This window comes from Pongo abelii, chromosome X (genome assembly GCF_028885655.2).
Source record: "Pongo abelii isolate AG06213 chromosome X, NHGRI_mPonAbe1-v2.0_pri, whole genome shotgun sequence".
NCBI classification, from domain to species: Eukaryota; Metazoa; Chordata; class Mammalia; order Primates; family Hominidae; genus Pongo; species Pongo abelii.
This window is the reverse complement of record NC_072008.2, coordinates 28159279-28181127: the sequence shown is the minus strand read 5'-3', so window position 1 is coordinate 28181127 and position 21849 is coordinate 28159279. Positions and strand designations below refer to the sequence as shown.

Below are 21849 nucleotides of genomic sequence, written 5' to 3'. Positions count from 1 at the left end.
AGTGTCGCTACTAGAGAGACGTAAGTTTGCATTCCAGCCCTAAAACTTATTAGCTGCAAGTAACTTTGCCTCTTTAAACCTAAATCTCCTCTCCTTTGAAACTGAAAGAAAAGAACTGCCTTGCCAACCTTTTTTGGGATTCAATTAAAATAACTTACATAAAGCAATTAGTGTAATATCTGGTGCAGTGATGTTGCTCACTTTCTCTTCTCATTTGAAAAAAAAAAAGAAAGAAAAGAACAATCTAAAAACACCACCAAATGAATTTTATCTTCACATAGCAATTCAAACTTTGAAAACAAACTTCTGAAATTTTCATTTGGATGTTCGTAAACATGTAACACCCCACAGTAGATATGTGTGTGTGTGTGTTTGTGTGTGTGTGTGTGTAAAGATATTGTGTGAATAAAGAAGTTCCCTTGTTAGCCGAATGAATCTTATAAGTCGGAAGACTTGAATATAAAATGTTTCCCTTGGTGGTTATAAAGGAAAGTCATGTGTGCATTTCTGAATGTTCCATTACACACACTTTAATTGCAGTGGTATTTTAATTGCACAGTGATTGCAGTTTTATAAGCAAGACTTATAAAAATAGTCTATGCTATACTATATTGAATGAAGCATTCCAGCATTTAAGAAGATGATATAAATAATGGTTGTAAACTACATTAAGATCTTTTTATAAGGTGATTGCTCTTTAATTCCAACTTCACTGCCCACAGGCTGAAAACTCTTGGAGAATGAACACTGTAATTGACTAGCATGGGAGATTTTAACACTTACTTGTAGTGTTGAGGGAAATCAGTTTTTGCACATCTTCTGAACTGAGCTAAAATCTCTATCTAGAGCATTCCTATTAACTGTCCATCTTATCAACTTGCCTTTATATGTTTCTTTCTAATATCTTTGTGGGATACCCTTGCTCACATAATCAAAAATAAACATGGATATATTATGCTTTTAAGATCAGATGTGGTTTCTTTAATCACTCCTTTGTGGCTATTACAGGTATTACGAAAATACATGGTTGAAAAATTATCTTTTTAGAAGTCCTATGCCACAATATCTGCCTCAGTCTTTTCCCATGTCCCTTTGTTATTAATTTCTTTTCTACTTCTGGCCCAAATATATTCAGAGAAATTGACATTGCTATGCATAACACACTGACACAGACAGATTTGTTTAAAGAAATTGAAAAGCCTGAAGGACACAGTAGCTGTTTTTCATCTGTGGTCCCTCTACACAGGACCACTTTATAAATGAGCAGCTTGCATTTATGAGACTCTAGCCATCAGAATAGTTCAGGATTGAACCAGCTTTGCTGAAAGATAATATAACTAGTTGTTGGAACTATTTTGCTTCTGAATCTACAGAATTAACTAAATCTGCTTCCAATGTCCTACTTAGCACGTATTCTAGAAATTCTTTGGCTTCTAACTTGAGAGTACTGTTTGTACATGTTTTAATTTTGTTTTCTCCTGTCCTGTAATGTGAATTGAAAAAGCATAGTATGAACAAATGTATTTATCTTAGTTTCCCAATCTTATGAAATAAAGAAGTTGGAAACTAACTGGCTTTTAGGGCTTTTTTTGAGTTATAATCTATGATTTTATCTTTCTAGGATCCCATATTTTTTCATCAGATAGTTGAAAACAATTGGTACCTTTTATTTCTTTTTTTATTTTCTCCACAGGCCAAATTATCTATAACATGCTTATTTGATTAGTTAATGAGATTGGAAATAGATACATAAAATTGTGTCACTTCTTTCCTTGAAAACAATTGACAACAAAAATCATGGAAAAATAAAGAAGTAAAAACTCAAATGATGAAACAAACAAACAAAAGAAATCATCAAGTCCTCAATGAATTAGAGTAAAATTTGGACCAAACCAGATGAAATCCTCAAAGAGGTTATTTGCCTTTTCAGTCATCAGGCATCTAACTTGCAGAGCCGTTCAGAAGTTGGTGATCTTCTAAACTGGCAATCTATCCATTGAACCATAACTACCTGGACCTTAGACAAGTTATAGATGTGAGGCAGAACTCACATGATGCCAAGAAATGTCAGGGAAAGGTAATAATCAAATTAGACAGACATGTCATCATGAGAGAAAGCAGATTTTCATCATGGCTGAGGATTTAGCTCTATAGTTGCTGATCTTGGTTAGCTGAAGAGTGGTGGGAGAAAAATCACCATATAGAGACTCACTGAAGGGCTGGATTCACTGAGAGTCAGGCCTCCTCACAACTGGTAAGTGGAAATACTCTCAGCATTGAGTGTCAGAGACAAAGAATTTTAATTCTGTTGCTCTAAACCTAAGATGCTTACTTTCTCAACTCATCTCCTGGGTACTTCTCCCTCATTGTATTTAATTAAAGTTTGGTTGTACTAGATATGTTTGATTGGGACTTAATACTCATTTCAATATCATTTTAGTTTGTTCTTCTGTGCTTCAGAGTTTAGAAAGCTAAAAGCCCTATTTTCTAGCTCCCTTGTAGCTAGGGACGTGAAACTTATGTACGTTCTGCCAATTAGATGCATTCATATGAATTTTGGAATGAGGAAGTGTTGTTTCTATTTTTTCCTGCTGTCAAGCTAGGTCATGTTCCCTCACACTCCCCCGCAACATTCAGTGCTAGTTCCTAGCATTCAGGATGTCAAGAGGCAGAATATGGGACATCTATTTTGTGCTGGTGTGCATCTGTATAGGATGGCATGGCTATAGGGTCAGGAACTGAAGCCACTTAATGACCAATGGATTAAAGCTACAATGATATGTACTTGAAGTCAACGTAAAAGAAGAGCTAGTAACTCCACTGGAAGATCAGTTCTGTGTTGCTTATCATGGAATAATGCCTGTCAGACCATTCCTTTAGCTCTTCTAATTTGCTTTAAATTTGTTCTTCTTAAATTAATTGGAGGCATTTCTGTTCCATATAACTGAAATCTGCTTGGAATGTTGACCCAAAGGCATTTACTTATTCAAAGATGAATTATAACCAGTATAGTTATAATTATAATATAGTTATAATTATATATTATATATTATATATTATATAATGTAGTTATTATTAATAACTATATTATTAAAGTTAATATATAATATAATACATATAATATAATTATTAGAATAACTAGAATTGTACAATGGTTATAAAATTACTGAAGACAGGGGTCAGCAGGCTTTTTCTGTAAAGGACCAGATGGTAAATATTTTTGGCTTACTAGGCCATACAGTCCTTATTTCAACATTAATTTTATATAATTATAATATAGTTATAACTAATACAGTTCATAAATGCCCTTATTGTTTAAAAGTACTGCAAAAGTACTGCAGATAAATAAAAAGTTCAAAACATTAAAAATAAAAGACAAGGACGGGTACAGTGGCTCACACCTGTAATCTCAACACTCTGAGAGGCCAAGGCGGGCAGATCACCTGAGGTTGGGAGTTCGAGACCAGCTTGACCAACATGGAGAAACCCTGTTTCTACTAAAAATACAAAATTAGCTGGGCGTGGTGACACATGCCTGTAATCCCAGCTACTCGGGAGGCTGAGGCGAGAGAATCACTTGAACCTGGGAGGCAGAGGTTGCAGTGAGCTGAGATCGTGCCATTGCACTCCAACCTGGGCAATAAGAGCAAAAGTCTCTCTAAAAAAAAAAAAAAAAAAAAATTTAGAAAACAGTTACACACTGAATAACTGCGCATTTTAAAGAAATCTACATTAAATCAAGGATATTAGAGAAAAAGGGGCTTCTCTGAAACAAAGGTTGAGATGCTATATAAGACTTCAGAGAAGAAAAATGAGAATAAAAGAGAAATATTAAGTTGCAGAATGCAAAAAGAAAGAAAATTCATTGAAAGAGGATCAAATTTGGATCAATATATTAAGAATGGAAATAAACAAAAGAATGAAACGTCATTGAGTGTATTTAACTGACTTCTATTAATTCCTGTCCAATCAAGTAAATATAAATTTGAATGGCCCTCTAACATGTATACCAAAATCTGCACCCTAATATCAGTGACCATATCTTCATCTGAAATGCCTACATGACAAAATTTTACAAAATTGACTGTATATTTGGTCACATACATTAATAAGAATCTCTAATAATTTTCTAAATATTAAAATACACCACATTCCCTTTTAATGTAATAAAGCAATTTATTAATAATAAGAAAAACCACTATGTCTTACGCACGATATACATAAGTTTTAAACACTTTTAATTCTTTAAGAAAACAAAAATTAGAAGTCATATATAGCCGACAAATACTCATAAGCAAGCATTATATATCAGTACCAATAGAATATAGCTAAAGCAGTGTTCAATGTTCTAATAACTTAACATTTTAAATCTTAAAAACTGTGGCAGACATTGTTAGTTTCCTAACCAACAGCTCCCTATTCCCTAATTACTTGCTGGCAGAAATTTCTTTCCACAGTTTGGGCTTAAAATAGCAAATGCTTTGTTGGATAGAGTTAAATTTGCATGTGGAGCTGAGAACTGCTGTAGCTACCTAGAAAACATGAGTGGTGATAACTCTGATATGGCAAGAATGACAGACTAGAAAGATAGAGAATAGAGGATGATCCTTGAAGACATCAAGGAACTGCTGAATCAGCTGTGGAATCACCCTGCCTCCAGACTTGCTATGTGAGATAATAAATGGCCTTATTGTTTAAACTACACTTACGGTTATGTACTCTTTCAGCAGAAAGTGATACTACAAGCAAAAATGAAGATAAATGAATTTGGCTGGGCGCAGTGGCTCACGCCTGTAATCCCAGCACTTTTGGAGGCCAAGGTGGGCGGATCATCTGAGGTCCGTAGTTCGAGACTAGCCTGACCAACATGGAGAAACCCCATGTCTACTAAAAATAAAAAATTAGCCAGGCGTGGTGGCACATGCCTGTAATCCCAGCTACTAGGGAGGCTGAGGCAGGAGAATCACTTGAACCTGGGAGGCAGAGGTTGCGGTGAGCCAAGATCGTGCCATTGCACTCCAGCCTGGGCAACAAGAGCGAAACTCCATCTCAAAAAAAAATAATAATAATAAAATAAAATAAATAAACAAATACTCAATTTCAAATTTAGCAAGAGAGCAATAAAATACATATGAGGAAACAGAAAATGGGAGCAACATAGATGAATGTTTAGTAGACCTTAAAAGAAATACATATAATAAACAAACTGAAAACTGGTTATTTGAGGGGGAATGGAGCAAATAATAATATAATCAACTAGCTAATTTAATTTTTAAAAAGAAAGTACAAATACATTTTGGAATAAAAATGAAAGAATAACAGTTAAGAAAAAAAGATAAGATCTTCCTCAAATATTTGCAAGGACCAGAAAGTTACATTAATTGTGTATTTTAGGATATATTAATTATAGTAAGTTTATTCCAGAAGTAAACAATCTAAACATTACAATTCCATCAAGGAAATTGAGAACACTTTTAAAGAATGTGTCTCAAAAAGGTACCAAATCTTGGTAGTTTAACATAAAATTGCTAGGAAACCTTCAGGGAGTATAAATGCAATGATACTTAAACTGTAGAGTGTATAAAGAATAGGGACAGTTCCAAATTCTTTTCAACAAACCAGCATAATTTATATACTTATTATTCCTTACTCTTGTCTAATTCCATTGGCTAGTACTAATAGAAAAAAGTAAAATCATTAAGATATGTATTAATATATTTCATCAAGAGAAAAAATATATATGAGTCTCTCTGTAGGTGTCCAAATGGATTTCATCAAATTCAAAACCCAGTTCTAATTTGGGGAAGGGTAGGATACTTTTATACACTAGCAACATGGGAACACTTTAATGTAAATATTGAAAGCCAAGTGTATGATTAATTGTGAAATGCTAGATGAAATTTTATCTAATTTAGGATTATAAAAGTATTTTTACTATCATGACCATTATTTTGCATTGTTATTGTAGTACTAACCAATGGAATTAAGCAAGAGAATAGAATAAGAGATACATAAACTAACATGGAATAGCAAAAGTTTTATTATTTGGTAATAGACTCACATGCCTGGAGACCCAAGAAAATCAGCTTAAAATTATTAGAATAACTAGAATTATACAATGGTTATAAAATTACTGAAGGCAGGGGTCAGCAGGCTTTTTTTGTAAAGGACCAGATGGTAAATATTTTTGGCTTACTGGGCCATACAGTCCTTATTTCAACATTAATTTTGTTTTTATAGCATTGAAAGTAGCCATAGATAATACACAATCAAATGGGCATAGACGTTTTCCAATAAAGCTTTAGTCGCAAGCATATAAAGTGGACTGGATGTGACCTGAGGGCCTTAGGTTGCCGATCCTTGAATAGGTATAAAATCTTTGATTTGAACAGCGCCCAGTTAAAAAATGTAATGAAATAAAACAGTCTCACTTATAATAAGGAGAGAAAGTAAATTAAAGTTTAGAAATGTATAAGATTTGTATGAAAAGATTTGAAAGTTCAATTGAAGTAAGACTATTAGAAGCCTAAGATTGCTGTTAGCCTTGAAGACTAAATATATAAATATATCTTTTCTCCTCAAGTTACTGTGGAAATTTAATATGACCCCTATAAAATAAACAATGTAATTATTTGTCATACGTTTAAATTTCATGTGAAATAAGAAAACAAGAATACTGAACAAATTACAGTTATTAAACTATATTTTCATTTGTAAAATAAAGCGCAGGCAGAATAAACAAAATAGTGAGTTGAGAATGAGATTTCCAAAATATGAAAATTTAGCATGTATTAAATGTGGCATTTCAGATCAAGTAATTAATCAAAAACAACATTTGAGAACAACTGGAGTGAAAACAGAAGTCATTAAAAAAATCTATTTAATAATTTTACATTGAGCAAGAAAGAAGCCAAAAACCTAGAAGCTCTAAAATAATTGACAAATCTGTTTAAACAACCAAAATAGCTGTGTCAATGATGCTTCTGCTGCTGCTGATAGTTGCAGATTGCTTAATATGTGCTAGTTGTTATTCTAAAAATTTAAATGGATTAGCTGCTTAAATCCTTCCAAAGATAAAATACTAGCCCTACCTCAGACAGAGGTTTTACAGATAGGGATCTGGCACAGAGAAGTCAGTTAGTAAATAGTGGAGGAATTACATTTTCTTTATGGCAAAGTAGAAAATACACAGTTATCAAAATACAAATAAAACATGCAAAAATATTAGCCAGCTACATGGAGAAGGGGTTATTTCATTGACATATGATAAGTAATTTCATACTAATAATAAAAATCTACAAAACAATGGATGAAATTGGAAATCATCATTCTCAGTAAACTATCGCAAGAACAAAAAACCAAACACCGCATATTCTCACTCATAGGTGGGAATTAAACAATGAGAACACATGGACACAGGAAGGGGAACATCACACTCTGGGGACTGTTGTGGGGTGGGGGGAGGGGGGAGGGATAGCATTGGGAGATATACCTAATGCTAGATGACGAGTTGGTGGGTGCAGCACACCAGCATGGCACATGTATACATATGTAACTTACCTGCACATTGTGCACATGTACCATAAAACCTAAAGTATAATAATAATAATAATAAAAGAAAAAAAAAAAAAAAAAAAAAAATGGGCAGATGTAATAATGTACACTTCATAAAGAAAATAATGTGCAACATATGAGCAGACATGTTAGAAGGTTCAAATTCTAAATAGAGGAATAAAAGAATGAAAAGTTGAGGTACAGATTTTTATTATAGTAACATAGATCTGAAAGTTTGTAATTCATTGAGGTATTTGGTGAGAAAAAAATGAAAGAAAAGAATCATTTGAAGTGCAATTTGGCAGTATTTTACTTATCCTACACATACATTTATAAACATGATAAAAACACACTAAAATATGTAAAATGTTTGCCATTTCTGCATTACTAATTAATAGCTAAATCCTGAAATGCACCTAAGGGTTGTTTTAATCATACTTTGTTTTAAAAAATTATGATAGCTACAATTGCAATATTAGCTATTAAAACAAATAGAGATCCTGTCCTTACACGCTGATATTGAAGCGCATAGAAGATATTCTAACAGAACATAAACAAACTGCAAATACAAATGTAAAAAGTGTGTCTATTACTCATTTAAGTAAATTTTTTTTAAAAAAAATATGAATATACGCTAGGGATATTTCCAGAAGGTTCACAAGAAATTTATGATGGCTCCTGTAAGGAAAGAGGGCTGTAGTTTGTATATGCAACTGTGTGTGTTTAGGACCTTTTTATCATGTTTTTTCCCCAATAAAATAACTTAAAATTATGCTAAATATCCTAGGTGAAAGGATATATACAGGTAAACATAGTAAGAAAATAGATAAAGATATATAAAAGTAGTAATATAACTAACAATTACACGTGTGGATTTGTACAGTGAAAAAGGACTTTTTGAAACAAAGAAATTGTTATAGAATATAGATATACCTTTTGTGTATCTACAGAGATATACTATATATATGTGTGTATATATATGTACACACACAGTAGATATACAATATAGATATATCTTTTGGCAATTTCTTTTCCGAAGAAGTAAATTTATGGAAAATCAAAACTTCTACTGATAAATAGCAATTCGGAATAAACTTTAGAGATTATTTTTCTGAAGTTTTTATATCTTAATACATACATATGTATAATTTTTCACTCATTAAAAATATGATGAATATAGGAATAATTTCTATTTATGACAATACCATAAAACACTGTGCTCCTATTAATCTGAGGACAATTATTTGCCTGCAAAGAATTGTATTATTTTTTCTAAAATAAATTTTAACCCAGTAGATTGTCATGGTATACTCTCCCTTCACTTACTATTTTTCTTCTCTTGCCACCAGCTAGAAATGAAATATCATAAGCATACTTAACAAACATGAGATGAACATAGAATATTTTTCATTAAATAGAGGGTTAAATAATACTGCTTTGTCTTAAACTTATATTTAATTCTAGCTGTTTACACTTTAATAACATTTATAGCAATTACCATAGTTGGATTATATCTAGACTTTGCATGAGGGAATGTGTAAAATAATTTAATAGCAAGAACTTAGTCTGATTATGTTTAGAAGTTGGTGGGAACATTTTTTCTGTTCTTTTTGGTTTGAGTAATGGCAAATTTAAGAGGAAAAATTAACAATGAATAGAGGAAAAGCTTCATTGTAGTAACTAAAATAAACGCAGGGGACATGATCTCATTCCCTATTAGCATGGACATCAAAGCGAGTCATCACTGTAAAAACCAAAAGGTAAGGGAGAGACCCTTTCAGGCTAGTCATGAGTATAAAGAATAGAGGATATTTAGTAAATATTAATACATGTAATTCCTAGGGATGACAATGTGCATTTAATATATTCATCACTTTATATCACATTGTTTTGCAGAGATACAGTACTTAATTATTCAAAAGGAAAAGGAGATGGTTTTTACTGTGAAAAAACTTATTTAAGGATATAGATAATACATAACTACATACTAACAAGCAAACACTTCAACAAATATATACATACACGCAGTTTCAGCCCAATTACTGTGATAAAATTAATTTATTGAGTACAAAGTGGTAGATCCTTGATTAAAAATATTTCCCAAAACATAAATTAAATCTTCATCATTAAAAACAAAAAAGTTATAGAGAATGTCAATTATAAAATGAATCAAACAGAACTATTTTTAACCATTAATCACTAATGAACAAATGACACAAAGAAATAACATTTGTAGAAAAAGGAGGAAGTGATGTCTTACCTTTTGTTTGTCCTGGCCCCCCGCTCACTAAACATTATACTTAATTTCATGAGAAAATGAATACACGAAGAAGCACCTGTTATTTCCATGCATGTTCTGGAAAAGAAAATACAGCTATAATAATAGGGTACCCCCATGGAAAAAATTATCAACATTAGGTAAGTATGGTTATTGGCCCCTTTTTGCTAGTCTTTCATAAGCATAAATTCTTTCTAATCTGTAGTGAATTTAACTTTTCTTGATATCAGTTACTAATCTCACATATTAATTAGAGGGTTCCTCCTAAGTTTCAATTCTAAGCCTTTTCCAGGTCTAACATTCTATGGTGCTCCTTGTTATCCTTTGCTTGTGCTTACAAAGTCCACAAAGGTGTAACAGAAGAAAATAAATTTGAGGATCTATTGCAGAACATCATCAGAGGGTCATGAAAAAGGAATCTAAAAGAAAGTTTATACTTCAGTTTTTCTTGTTATATTTCATTTCATATCTCTTCTAGGCTGTAGGAGAACAATCAGAGTGGTGGGGGAAACTATAGGGAATGGAATAGGCCTTCTGAAAGGTCAGAAGGCTCTCCAAAGCTTCAGGGGAGAATAGCTGAAGGCAGCTGTTTTCTAACCCTGAGGCAGAGGGTGAGGAGTATGTGCAAGGAAGTAAAGGGGAAGTTATCTTGATCAGGCTTGTTTGTTTGAAGTTGTCTAGGAACTGACCTTTGAACATCCACACGTGCGACATTCCCTGAAAGGGGAACAATAAATGTTAATTACCTGCAGGTTGTGTATGCTCCAGGCTTTCAGCATTGCGCCTGCACTGAATAAAAGCAAGCAGCTCTAGCTTCTCAGGGCTGAACTTTGGCCACTAGAGCCAGGCAGTCCCTTAGCTGCTCTTATACTGCATACCTGTGTCTGAGTACTCATTTCATCCGTTGGTTGGCTAGGGTCTGTGGGACAGACTGGCACTAGGCATCACTCTCCTTTTGCTCTCTATGGTCCTCTCAGCCTTGTCTTTACTTAACCATCAGGATCTAGGTCCTTCAGATGGGTCACAAGGCTCCCTAGGTACTAGGTTACATCACTGGCTATTTCTAGAAAGAGAACAGATTCTTACTCTTTATTACTGGAGGGATTTTAGATCCTTTAAATTTTTCAGAGAGGACAAATCCACCATTCTTTTTCTAATATTGTCAGCTATTCATAACATAACTGAAATGCATTATTTTATTTTTTTTTTCTCTGCCTCTTTGTGATTTTTTCCTAAGGATACCACACCCCTTCAGGAATCAAGAAAAAGACAAAGGATAGAAGAGGTGAACTAGAAGGACAGTTTCATGATGCAACAGAGAATTTCCTGGATGTCTCACCATATCTCTTGATTACTCACTATATTTTGAAAAGCTTTCTAATAGTACCAACCACATAAATCATGAAAACAACTGTCTCACAATATGCTTCTTCAAGAAGTTTGCAATCTAATAAGAAGGATCTAGCATGATGTAGGTAAAAACAGTAAGGTAATTAAATACATTGTGTAACAAAATGAGTATAAAAGCATATTAAGACTCTAAAGTTGATAAGATCACAATGGTTGTCATAAACATTCTTTGACTTATATGGGAACAATATTCCATATAAGTCCCATATATTTCCATATATTTCCCAGCTCCTCAACTAGATATCAGAAGTTTCTCAAGAGCAACAAACATCCCTTTTCTATTATCCTTCCTCACCCCCTAGTAGTATCTCCCACATAAAAGATGGAGTGAATCTGTGTTGATCAATCAAAACATGCCACTGCAGTATACTGATTCCACTGTGAGATGGGGAAGGTCAATGGGATTTTTGCTCCTCACTTATTTTATATTGAAAGGACACTCACGGCTCAGGTTCAAATTTCAAGCTACTGCTACCCAAATAGAGCTAAAATTAAAAGCTCAAAACCCCACATGGTGAATAACTACTGACATGTACTTCATAAAATTGTATCTGTGCATTAACAGAAATTTCTGTCAGAAGCTAAATTAGACATACAAAATACTATGAACACTGGATACATCATGTGTATGTGGAGCTAAGTGGTAAGAGAAGACAGATTACATATTTTTTAGGATTCTCCTTGTACAATTAGAAAGCACTTGCATTTAACCTCTGATAAAGTCTAAACGGTTCCTTAAGATATGTTTTTTCCTACAGAAATATATTTTCTTTCTTTCTTTATTTTTATTTTTATTTTTTTTTTGAGACGGAGTCTCGCTCTGTCACCCAGGCTGGAGTGCAGTGGCACGATCTCAGCTCACTGCAACCTCCGCCTCCCGGGTTCACACTATTCTCCTGCCTCAGCCTTCCAAGTAGCTGGGACTACAGGTGCCCGCCACCACGCCCGGCTAATTTTTTGTATTTTTAGTAGAGACAGCGTTTCACCGTGTTAGCCAGGATGGTCTCAATCTCCTGACCTCATGATCCACCTGCCTTGGCCTCCCAAAGTGCTGGGATTACAAGCGTGAGCCACTGCGCCTGGCCACAGAAATATATTTTATTAATAGAACATTCCAAGATGTAACTTAATGAGTTAGGGCAAATGTTGATGAAAGGGAAAGTTTATACAGGTATGTGTTTATTAAAATTTTAAATAAAAATTAACTGAAATCAATTCAACAAATGTTTACTGCACGTCTACTATATAGAAAGTACTGAATTAGGTGATGGTTTTTAATTTTTTTTTTTTGGCAGTATCTCACTCTTTTGCCCAGGTTGGAGTGCAATGGTGCAATCTCAGTCCACTGCAGCCTTGACCTCCTGAGCTCAAGTGATCCTCCTGCCTCAACCTACTGAGGAGCTGGGCACATGTCACCACACCCAACTAATTTTTGTATTTTTGTAGAAATGGGATCTCTTGCCCAGGCTAGTCTCGAACTCCTGGGCTCAAGCTATCTACCTGCCTCAGCCTCCCCAAATGCTTGAATTACAGGCATGAGCCACTGCTCCCTGACAGATGTGCTTTTTAAAAAGAAGTAAACAAAATGTCAAGGCAATACCATAAATGTCAGTGGGAAAATTTTATTAATACTTAAAATTTAACTCTATACTATTAATATTGTTTTGCTATGGAATATGCTGCAGGTTCCACCATGTCTTATTTATTAGTTTGTTGAGTTTTTTTAATTAAAGAGTAGAATAACATACACGACCTTTTATTGTTCTTTGCCATTTTTCTTTCTTACTATTTTGAAAATAATATCTTCAGACAATTTTTCATAAAAAATTTGATTATAAAAAGAAAAGGCGTTTAACATATGTAGTAATACTTTTAGTGCACACCTCACAAATGTCAAAGCTTACTGAACTGCTCACAATTTTATTGTTGTTAATGAACCTTTTAGCAAACCACAAAAAAAAATTACCTCCTGATTCAAAATCTCTGTTCTTAGCAGAGGCCTAACATGGATACTATTTAAAATTTGTGGCTGCATAGTTTTAAATATTTGATGTTCAAGAATGTTTCCTGCTGACCAAATAACTCTTCCTCTCAGAAACATGAGAAGGAAAAATGGGAAAGATAAGCTGAGAAAAGCAAATTGTTCTTAAAATAAAACAGCTGGCTGAATTAAATGGAATCAATTACATTTTACATCTTACATTGAAATGCAGTGGTTAGCGAAGAGACAATAATATTATGATGATTTAATTTTAACATGAGATTCTCACAAAACATGTGAAATGTACAACTATTACAATTACCAAGAAATACATGTTAAAATTTTAACCCTCTGGGTTGACAGACTGTGTCACAGTGAAACTTTTCAGTGACAGTAGAGCTAGAAGAAAATGTGAAGGTTACCGTTTAATGCAGCAGTAATTAAGCAGGCAGATGTCTTAATTGTGGTGCGATTGGCCTACTTCTCCACAAGCTAAATATCTTTGCCCATCTGGACGTGGTCAATGACCTACTTTTCTCAATTCTACCAGTATTGTACACTAACTCACAAAAGTGAAAAGTAATCTAGTTATTATGAGAGGAAGTAATACAGTTGAAATGATGTATGATATTTAGCAATTAATCTTACTTAGATTTCTCATATATTATGGGTAAATATACTTTCCTATAAGCAATTTTATGTTTAGTCTCAAATTTAACCCCAATATATGACAGAAAAGCAAGCCTAGTATGAACATATAAACATATATTTTCTTTTCGTTTTTACATCTTAACATTTTATTTTATTATTATTATTTTGAGATGGAGTCTCACTCTGCCACCCAGGATGGAGTGCGGTGGCATGATCTCGGCTCACTGCAACCTCTGCCTCCCGGGTTCAAGTGATTCTCCTGCCTCAGTCTCCTGAGTAGCTGGGAATACAGGCGCCTGCCACCACGTTAGGCTAATTTTTAGTAGAGATGGTGTTTCACCATGTTGGCCAGACTGGTCTCGAACTGCTGACCTCAAGTGATCCGCCTGCCTCAGCCTCCCAAAGTGCTGAGATTACAGGCATAAGCCACTGTGTCCAGCCTTAATTTAACATTTTAAACATGGTTTTGAATCTGCCCCCCTTTAGCGGATACTTTACGAAGGCAACATAAATTTACTGTTTCTTATGAAAATTTCAGAGAATGATCTTCAGCCTGAGTCTTAGGCAATGTTGTTTGCATCGCCCTGATGTAAAATTGTTCAATATTAGATGTTTACGTTAATATTAAACTCAAAATGGATATCTCCCTTAGGCTATTCACTATTATCCGTCCTCCACGGAATGTTCAATAGAATTTTTTTTGGTTTTGTTTCATTCTTCTATATATTCATTCATAAATATACAGCTTTAATACACGAATTCACCAGAAAAATACTTACTACTTACCTATCCTGTGCTGAGTCCTTTGTTGTTTAGGAGCAATAAACATGACTGTCTTGTAAATGGATAGTCAGAAACTTACAATCTTTAATAACTTGGATGCTTTGTCATCCTCTAAATATAAAACATAACTTAATATTCTGACCTAAGTTCTAAAATTTAAATAAATAATTGACAATGTAGTTTGTCTCAGTCAGATAGACTATGCTATTCTGCAATAACAAAAATTCCCCAATTTTCCAAAGATGATGATAATGAAGTTGATATTTTGCTTATGCTACATATCCATCATGGGTTACTGGGGAGGAATAGAAGTGTTCTCTGTTCATGGTAGATATTCATGGAGACTAGCTGACATCTGGAACATTGCAGGTCATGAGCAAACTGGGGAAAGAGATGTATGGATGGCCACACATTAGCAATTAAACGAGCTGGCTCAGTAATAATAAACATCACTTCCTCTCACAAGGGAGCAGGTAAATCTGGTCACACGGTCCCATCCAACCATATAAAGACCTGAAAGTACAGGCCTACCATATACATCAATGGGAGAAAAACTAGAAATATTTGTCAAATAGCACAAGAACCAGTAGTACTTGACAAATCGTCCCACTTAATGATCACTGAATATTTGGATCACCTCAGTTCTCTCATACAAAGCATGCCTAATTGATGAAGGTGGCCACACTAAACAACTGATTTTCACTGTAGAACAAACAGCCTTCTATTGGAGGTAGATGCCTTGCAGGACTTCCATAACTGGAGACGAGAAATTAATGCCTGGCTTCACAGCTTCAAAGGCCAGCCTGGCTCTCTTGATGGGGATTAATATAGCTAGTAACTTTAACTTAAAGCCAATGCTCATTTATCATCTGGAAAATTCTAGGACCCGTAAGAACCATGCTAAAACTACTATGTGCTCTAAAAAAGGAACAACAGGCCGGGCGCGATGGCTCACGCTGTAATCCCAGCACTTTGGGAGGCCAAGGTGGGCATGATCATTACCTGAGTTTGGGAGTTCGAGACCAGCCTGACCAACATGGAGAAACCCTGTCTCTACTAGAAATACAAAATTAGCTAGGCGTGGTGGCACATGCCTGTAGTCCCAGTTACTCAGGAGGCTGAGGCAGGAGAATCGCCTGAACCCACGAGGCAGAGGTGGCGGTGAGCCGAGATCATGCCACTGCACTCCAGCCTGGGCAACAAGAGTGAAACTCCATTTCAAAAAAAAAAAAAAAAGCCTGGGTGACAGAACATCTGTTTACAGCATAGTTTACTGAATATTTTTAATCCCCTATTGAGTTCTACTGTTCAGAAAAGGAGATCCCTTTCAAATTGTTACTGATCATTAACATTGGTCCTGGTCACCCAAGAGCTCTGATGATGCACAAGGAGATTAATGTTTTCACATCTGCTAACACATCATTCATTGGTAGACCTTGGGTCAAGGATTCTTTTAGACTTTCGAGTCTTATTATTTAAGACTGTCAGTCTCTGCACTTCACCATTGTGCCCCAGATTATTCATTCAACTGGCATGAAGAGGGGTATGGCAACTGTGGGATTTGAACCATCATTTAACAAGATATGGGAAGTGAATAGTATTTGCTCACCATGACTTTAGTTTTAGTTTCACCTTCCAAATTAGGCTTCTATACACTTCTTAAAGCTTTATTTAAGTTGTACTTTCATCAGCATACACAGTAGTAACAAAGCCCTTTCTGATAGTCGCTGTATTAGCTACCTTGTGGCTGTTAATGTTCATGCTCCTGCAAGATCCTTTCAAATCCCTTTTTGTATTATCTACTTCCCTTTCCCTTCCAAGCATCAGTATTAATGCACAGCTCTTTAGTTCTCAAGTTGCTGAAGGGGCTTTTGCCCACAGGTGAAGAGATTTTAAAGCATCTGGAACATCTGGGAGTTGACATGCTCATCCCTCCCAGGGTGGCCTTTAATCAAGGACTGAACAGTGTAGGAGTATGAAAGTTCACTCCCTTGCCTGGTGTAAGGATAACGCAGACGTAACTTACTGTCCAGAGTTCCCCAGGAGGATCGTGCTGAAGCTATCCTCTGAGGGGTGTTCACCTGAGATTTCACTCTTCCTTGGCGTCCGCTGTCTTCCCTTAGATCATTTTCTTAAATTAATCAAAGATACATCCTCATCTCAGAGCCTAACTTAAGATACACCTATAGTAGGGACCTCACTGTCATGCCAAAATATTGCCGTCTGGTGGCAAGACTAAGAATATCAGAGTTCTTTGCATTCACTGCGTGACCTTTCTAACAAGATCATTTTCCAAAGTGCGGCAAGTTCCAATCTTCAAAAAAACCACAGCTACTCACAGTGTAAGATGCCCGTGGGGGTGTGGCTCTGGGCCTGGAAAAATTAGAGCAGTCTTGACACTGAGAAGAGGCGAGCAGATAAGAAGTCTTCTGAACCTCACTGGCTCCCGTACTGACGTCAGCATTGGTGGATTAGTTTGTCGCCCCCTTTAGCCAATCGGGTTGGTGTCTCTTTGCTGCTTACCTACTGCCTTCTCCGACCGTCCGTCCTCGGGGCAGGCGTGCTCGCTTCCCTGAGCTTTTAGGGGTTGGCTTTTCCAGTTCTAGATCAGCTACGACAAACATCGTTCGAGATGTCCCACCAAGAGGGCAGCACAGATGGCTTACCAGACTTAGTGACTGAAAGCCTGTTCAGCAGCCCAGAGGAGCAGTCTGGAGCAGCAGTGGTGACGGCGACCTCCTCAGACATTGAAATGGCGGCCGCAGAGCCATCGACCGGAGATGGTGGTGATACCAGGGATGGTGGTTTCCCGAATGATGCCAGCACAGAAAAGCAAAACACAGAACCAGAAAGTTCAAGTGAAGACGTCAAACTTGAAAGCGTGGAGGACTTTGAGCATTTCCTCATGAGTAGTGAAGGTTTATTTGATTACCCCTTAGTGGGAGAGGAGGAGACAGAAAGGGAGGAGGAAGAAGAAGAGATGGAGGAGGAGGAAGGGGAGGAGGAGGAAGAAGAGATGGAGGAGGAGGAAGGGGAGGAGGAAGAAGAAGAGATGGAGGAGGAGGAAGGGGAGGAGGAAGAAGAACAGCCTCGGGTGTGTCCACGATGCGGTGGCGCCAACCATGATCAGTGTTTGTTAGAGGAGGATCAGGCGTTGGAGGAGTGGATTTCCTCAGAGACATCTGCCCTGCCCCGACCTCGCTGGCAAGTCCTTACTGCTCTTCGCCAGCGGCAGCTGGGTTCAAGTGCCCGCTTTGTATATGAGGCCTGTGGAGCAAGAGCCTTTGTGCAGCGTTTCTGCCTACAGTATCTTCTTGGAAGCCATGCCGGTTCTGTCAGTACCGTACACTTTAACCAGCGTGGCACCCGACTGGCCAGTAGCGGTGATGACTTAAGGGTGATAGTGTGGGACTGGGTGCGGCAGAAGCCAGTACTGAACTTTGAGAGTGGTCACGATATTAATGTCATCCAGGCTAAGTTCTTTCCTAACTGTGGTGATTCCACCCTGGCCATGTGTGGCCATGATGGACAGGTACGCGTAGCAGAACTAATTAATGCATCATATTGCGAGAATACTAAGCGTGTGGCCAAGCACAGGGGACCTGCCCACGAGTTGGCTCTGGAGCCAGACTCTCCTTATAAGTTCCTCACTTCAGGTGAAGATGCCGTTGTGTTCACCATTGACCTCAGACAAGACCGGCCAGCTTCAAAAGTTGTGGTAACAAGAGAAAATGATAAGAAAGTCGGACTGTATACAATCTCTATGAATCCTGCCAATATTTACCAATTTGCAGTGGGTGGACATGATCAGTTTGTAAGGATTTATGACCAGAGGAGAATTGATAAGAAAGAAAACAATGGACTACTTAAGAAATTCACTCCTCATCATCTGGTTAATTGTGATTTCCCAACAAACGTCACCTGCATTGTGTACAGCCACGATGGCACAGAGCTCCTGGCCAGCTACAATGATGAAGATATTTACCTCTTCAACTCCTCTCACAGTGATAGTGCTCAATATGTTAAGAGATATAAGGGGCACAGAAATAATGACACAATCAAATGTGTTAATTTCTATGGCCCCAGGAGTGAGTTTGTCGTGAGCGGTAGTGATTGTGGGCACGTCTTCTTCTGGGAGAAATCATCCTGCCAGATCATCCAGTTCATGGAGGGGGACAGAGGAGATATAGTAAACTGTCTTGAACCCCACCCTTACCTACCTGTGTTGGCGACCAGTGGCCTAGATCAGCATGTCAAGATCTGGACCCCCACAGCTAAAACTGCCACTGAGCTTACTGGGTTAAAAGACGTGATTAAGAAGAACAAGCACGAGCGAGATGAAGATAACTTGCACTATACGGACTCGTTTGACAACCACATGCTTCGGTTCTTCGTGCGTCACCTGTTACAGAGAGCTCATCAACCCAGCTGGAGAGGTCATGGAGCTGAGTTCCCAGATGAAGAGTTGGATGAGTCTTCCAGCACCTCAGATACATCCGAGGAGGAGGGCCAAGATCAAGTGCAGTGCGTGCCATCCTGAAGGCCTCATATCCAGTCCAGCTAGATGCCACCTAAGTACACTGGACTTTAAAATTCAGTTTGACTAATTTAGAATTGTCAATTGATTAATAGATTTGCTTTTTGTCTTCTGTTTTTCACAATATATGCTGAAAACCATCTCTTCCATCTCCTTCTCTACTTTACTTTCTTCCTTCCACACATTCTTTGTCTCTCATTCCTTTCCTCTGCTTCTTTATGCCTGTTTTGTTACCCCTTATATGAGTGCATACGCAACTTATTTATGCCTCTTTTCCTTTGTTCCCTTATAATTGACCTCTAAAATTGCATAATTTTGTTGACAAAATTAATGGCCTTATTAGATGTATCTACTCATTTCAGACATTCTGAAAGCTATTACTTTTTTACTTTTTTCATCTTTTACCAATTTATTTTGAGGATAAAGTTCTTCAGTTGAGTAGAAAATTTCATAAACGTGTTTATTCTTTAGGGGTAAAATAAGGCAAACCATAGTTCTTTGAATACTGACACACACATACACACAGTCTCAGAAAAGGAAAAGAGAAGTAGCGTGTAGATTAATTCCTAACACTTGGCCACACACACACAGAGTTTCAAAAGTTGTGGTAACAAGAGAGAAGAATAAGAAAGTGGGACTGTATACAATCTCTGTGAATCCTGCCAATATTTACCAATTTGCAGTGGGTGGACATGATCGGTTTGTAAGGATTTATGACCAGAGGAGAATTGATGAGAAAGAAAACAATGGAGTACTCAAGAAATTCACTCCTCATCATCTGGTTAATTGTGATTTCCCAACAAACATCACCTACATTGTGTACAGCCACGATGGCACAGAGCTCTTGGCCAGCTACGCACACACACATACACACACAGCCTTAGAAAAGGAAAACGAGAAGTAGTGTGTAGATGAATTCCTAACCAGATAATTCATCTCCTCAGAGCAAATAACTTGGGATTATCCACATTTTCTGAATCAATATGTTAATAATATTGATTAATTTGAGCACACTGAAGCTGGTAAGAACTAAATTAAATTTAATCACATGACATTGTTTACTCTATGCATTAAATTTTCTTGAAGTTTTATGTTTGGGAACTCCCACAGGATTACATTCCAGGAAGTCCTCCTGGGACAAGCATCTCCTATAAGATACCAGCTAGGAATATAAAAATCTCTCATATTTGAAAAAATTTATTTTAATTAACTTTTAAGAATAAGTTGCAATAAAAATTGTTTATACTTACACATAACCATTTGATACGGTTGGTAGAAAAATCCTATTTGACATCCATGCATTGCTTAAAATTTAGCTGTTTTATGAGTTTGTTTTGAAAATTGTTGCAATAAAAATTGTTTATACTTACAAGTGATGTAGTTGGTAGAAAAATCCTATTTGACATCATGCATTGCTTAAAATTTAGCTGTTTTATGAGTTTGTTTTAAAAATTGTTGCAATAAAAATTGTTTATACTTACAAGTGATGTAGTTGGTAGAAAAATCCTGTTTGACATCCATGGATTGCTTAAAGTTCTCTCAGCTGTCTTAGAGTTTAAATTGTTTTAAAAATTGCCTTAAGCTTTACTTAATATAAATTTAAGTTACTAGATGTTCAATTACTGTTCAATAAAAATATTCATTTTTATTTTATATGTGTTATTTGTGTAAATGAATTCAGAAGATCACCTTTTCCCCAACACCGATGAACTATACCACACCATTTTTTTTTTGGGATAGGGTCTCACTCTGCCACCCAGGCTGGAGTGCAGTGGCACAATCTTGGCTCACAGCAACCTCTGCCTCCTGGTTTCAAGCGATTCTCCTGTCTCAGCCTCCTGAGTAGCTGGGACCACAGGTATGTGCCACCACACCCGGCTAATTTTTGTATTTTTGGTAGAGACGGGGTTTCACCATGTTAGCCAGGTTGGTTTCAAACTCCTGACCTCAAGTGATCTGCCCGCCTCAGCCTCCCAAAGTACTGGGATTACAGGCATGAGCCAACACATCCAGCCTATACCACATCATTCTTTGCAGACTTTTATTGGGAAAGAAAGATGTAATGAAACATCTTGTGTCCTGACAATGGCTTTTCTTTGAAAATACTTCTTGAAATGAGTATTATTTCAAGAGTTTTGGGGAAAATGTAGAGTAATTTGCATAATGAGATGAGAATTTAGAATGGAACATAACGACTGAAGTTTCTGCTCACTGAGATCCAAAGTTAGGGACTACTGCCCAGGGGTCTGGGAGCCTCAAGAAGCCCCTACCAAGGTCTGCTGTCGGGAAAGGATCTTAAGAGTCCCAAAAGAGAATTTACGGGCCATAAGAACAGTGTTATAAACTAGAATTCCAAGTTTGGGGCACCCTGCATAACTTCATGGGACGCATACCAGCAATAATACTAACAAAACATTAAAAAAAAACATCATTTGGTATTTTAAGTGACACTCGGTGTCAGTGAGAGCAAAAGTGAAAGCAGATAAATTATGCAGTTCTTTTCCCACCTGCTGTTTAGAAGGTCTCCTTCTGTGGAGATTTATACTCTGCTCACTTAGCTAAACTAAAACTTTACTCAGAGTTCCCTGAATGGTTCTGAGACTGTTTGTGCTACCAAGCACAGCAGTCTTACTTTGGTAAAAGATTTGGGAGGCA

The 21849-nt window shown here is 36.6% G+C and overlaps 1 protein-coding gene across 2 annotated transcripts; it reads left to right on the top strand.

Moving 5' to 3' along the window:
* The first annotated feature begins 17274 nt into the window (after positions 1-17274).
* On the top strand, positions 17275-20840 carry DCAF8L1 (DDB1 and CUL4 associated factor 8 like 1). Of its 2 annotated transcripts, XM_024241002.2 has the most exons (2): positions 17275-17575; positions 17672-20840. In XM_024241002.2, the coding sequence occupies exons 1-2, from the start codon at positions 17290-17292 to the stop codon at positions 19195-19197; spliced, it is 1812 nt and encodes a 603-aa protein (XP_024096770.2). In that variant the 5' UTR covers positions 17275-17289; the 3' UTR covers positions 19198-20840. The 2 variants fall into 2 exon arrangements, with proteins under 2 accessions (XP_024096770.2, XP_024096768.2); XM_024241000.2 differs by having other exon boundaries at positions 17278-20840.
* The last annotated feature ends 1009 nt before the right edge of the window (positions 20841-21849 follow it).

Coding starts and splice junctions, on each gene's coding strand:
- DCAF8L1 (XM_024241000.2), top strand. CDS start 17,290: ATGTCCCACCAAGAGGGCAGCACAGATGGCTTACCAGACTTAGTGACT.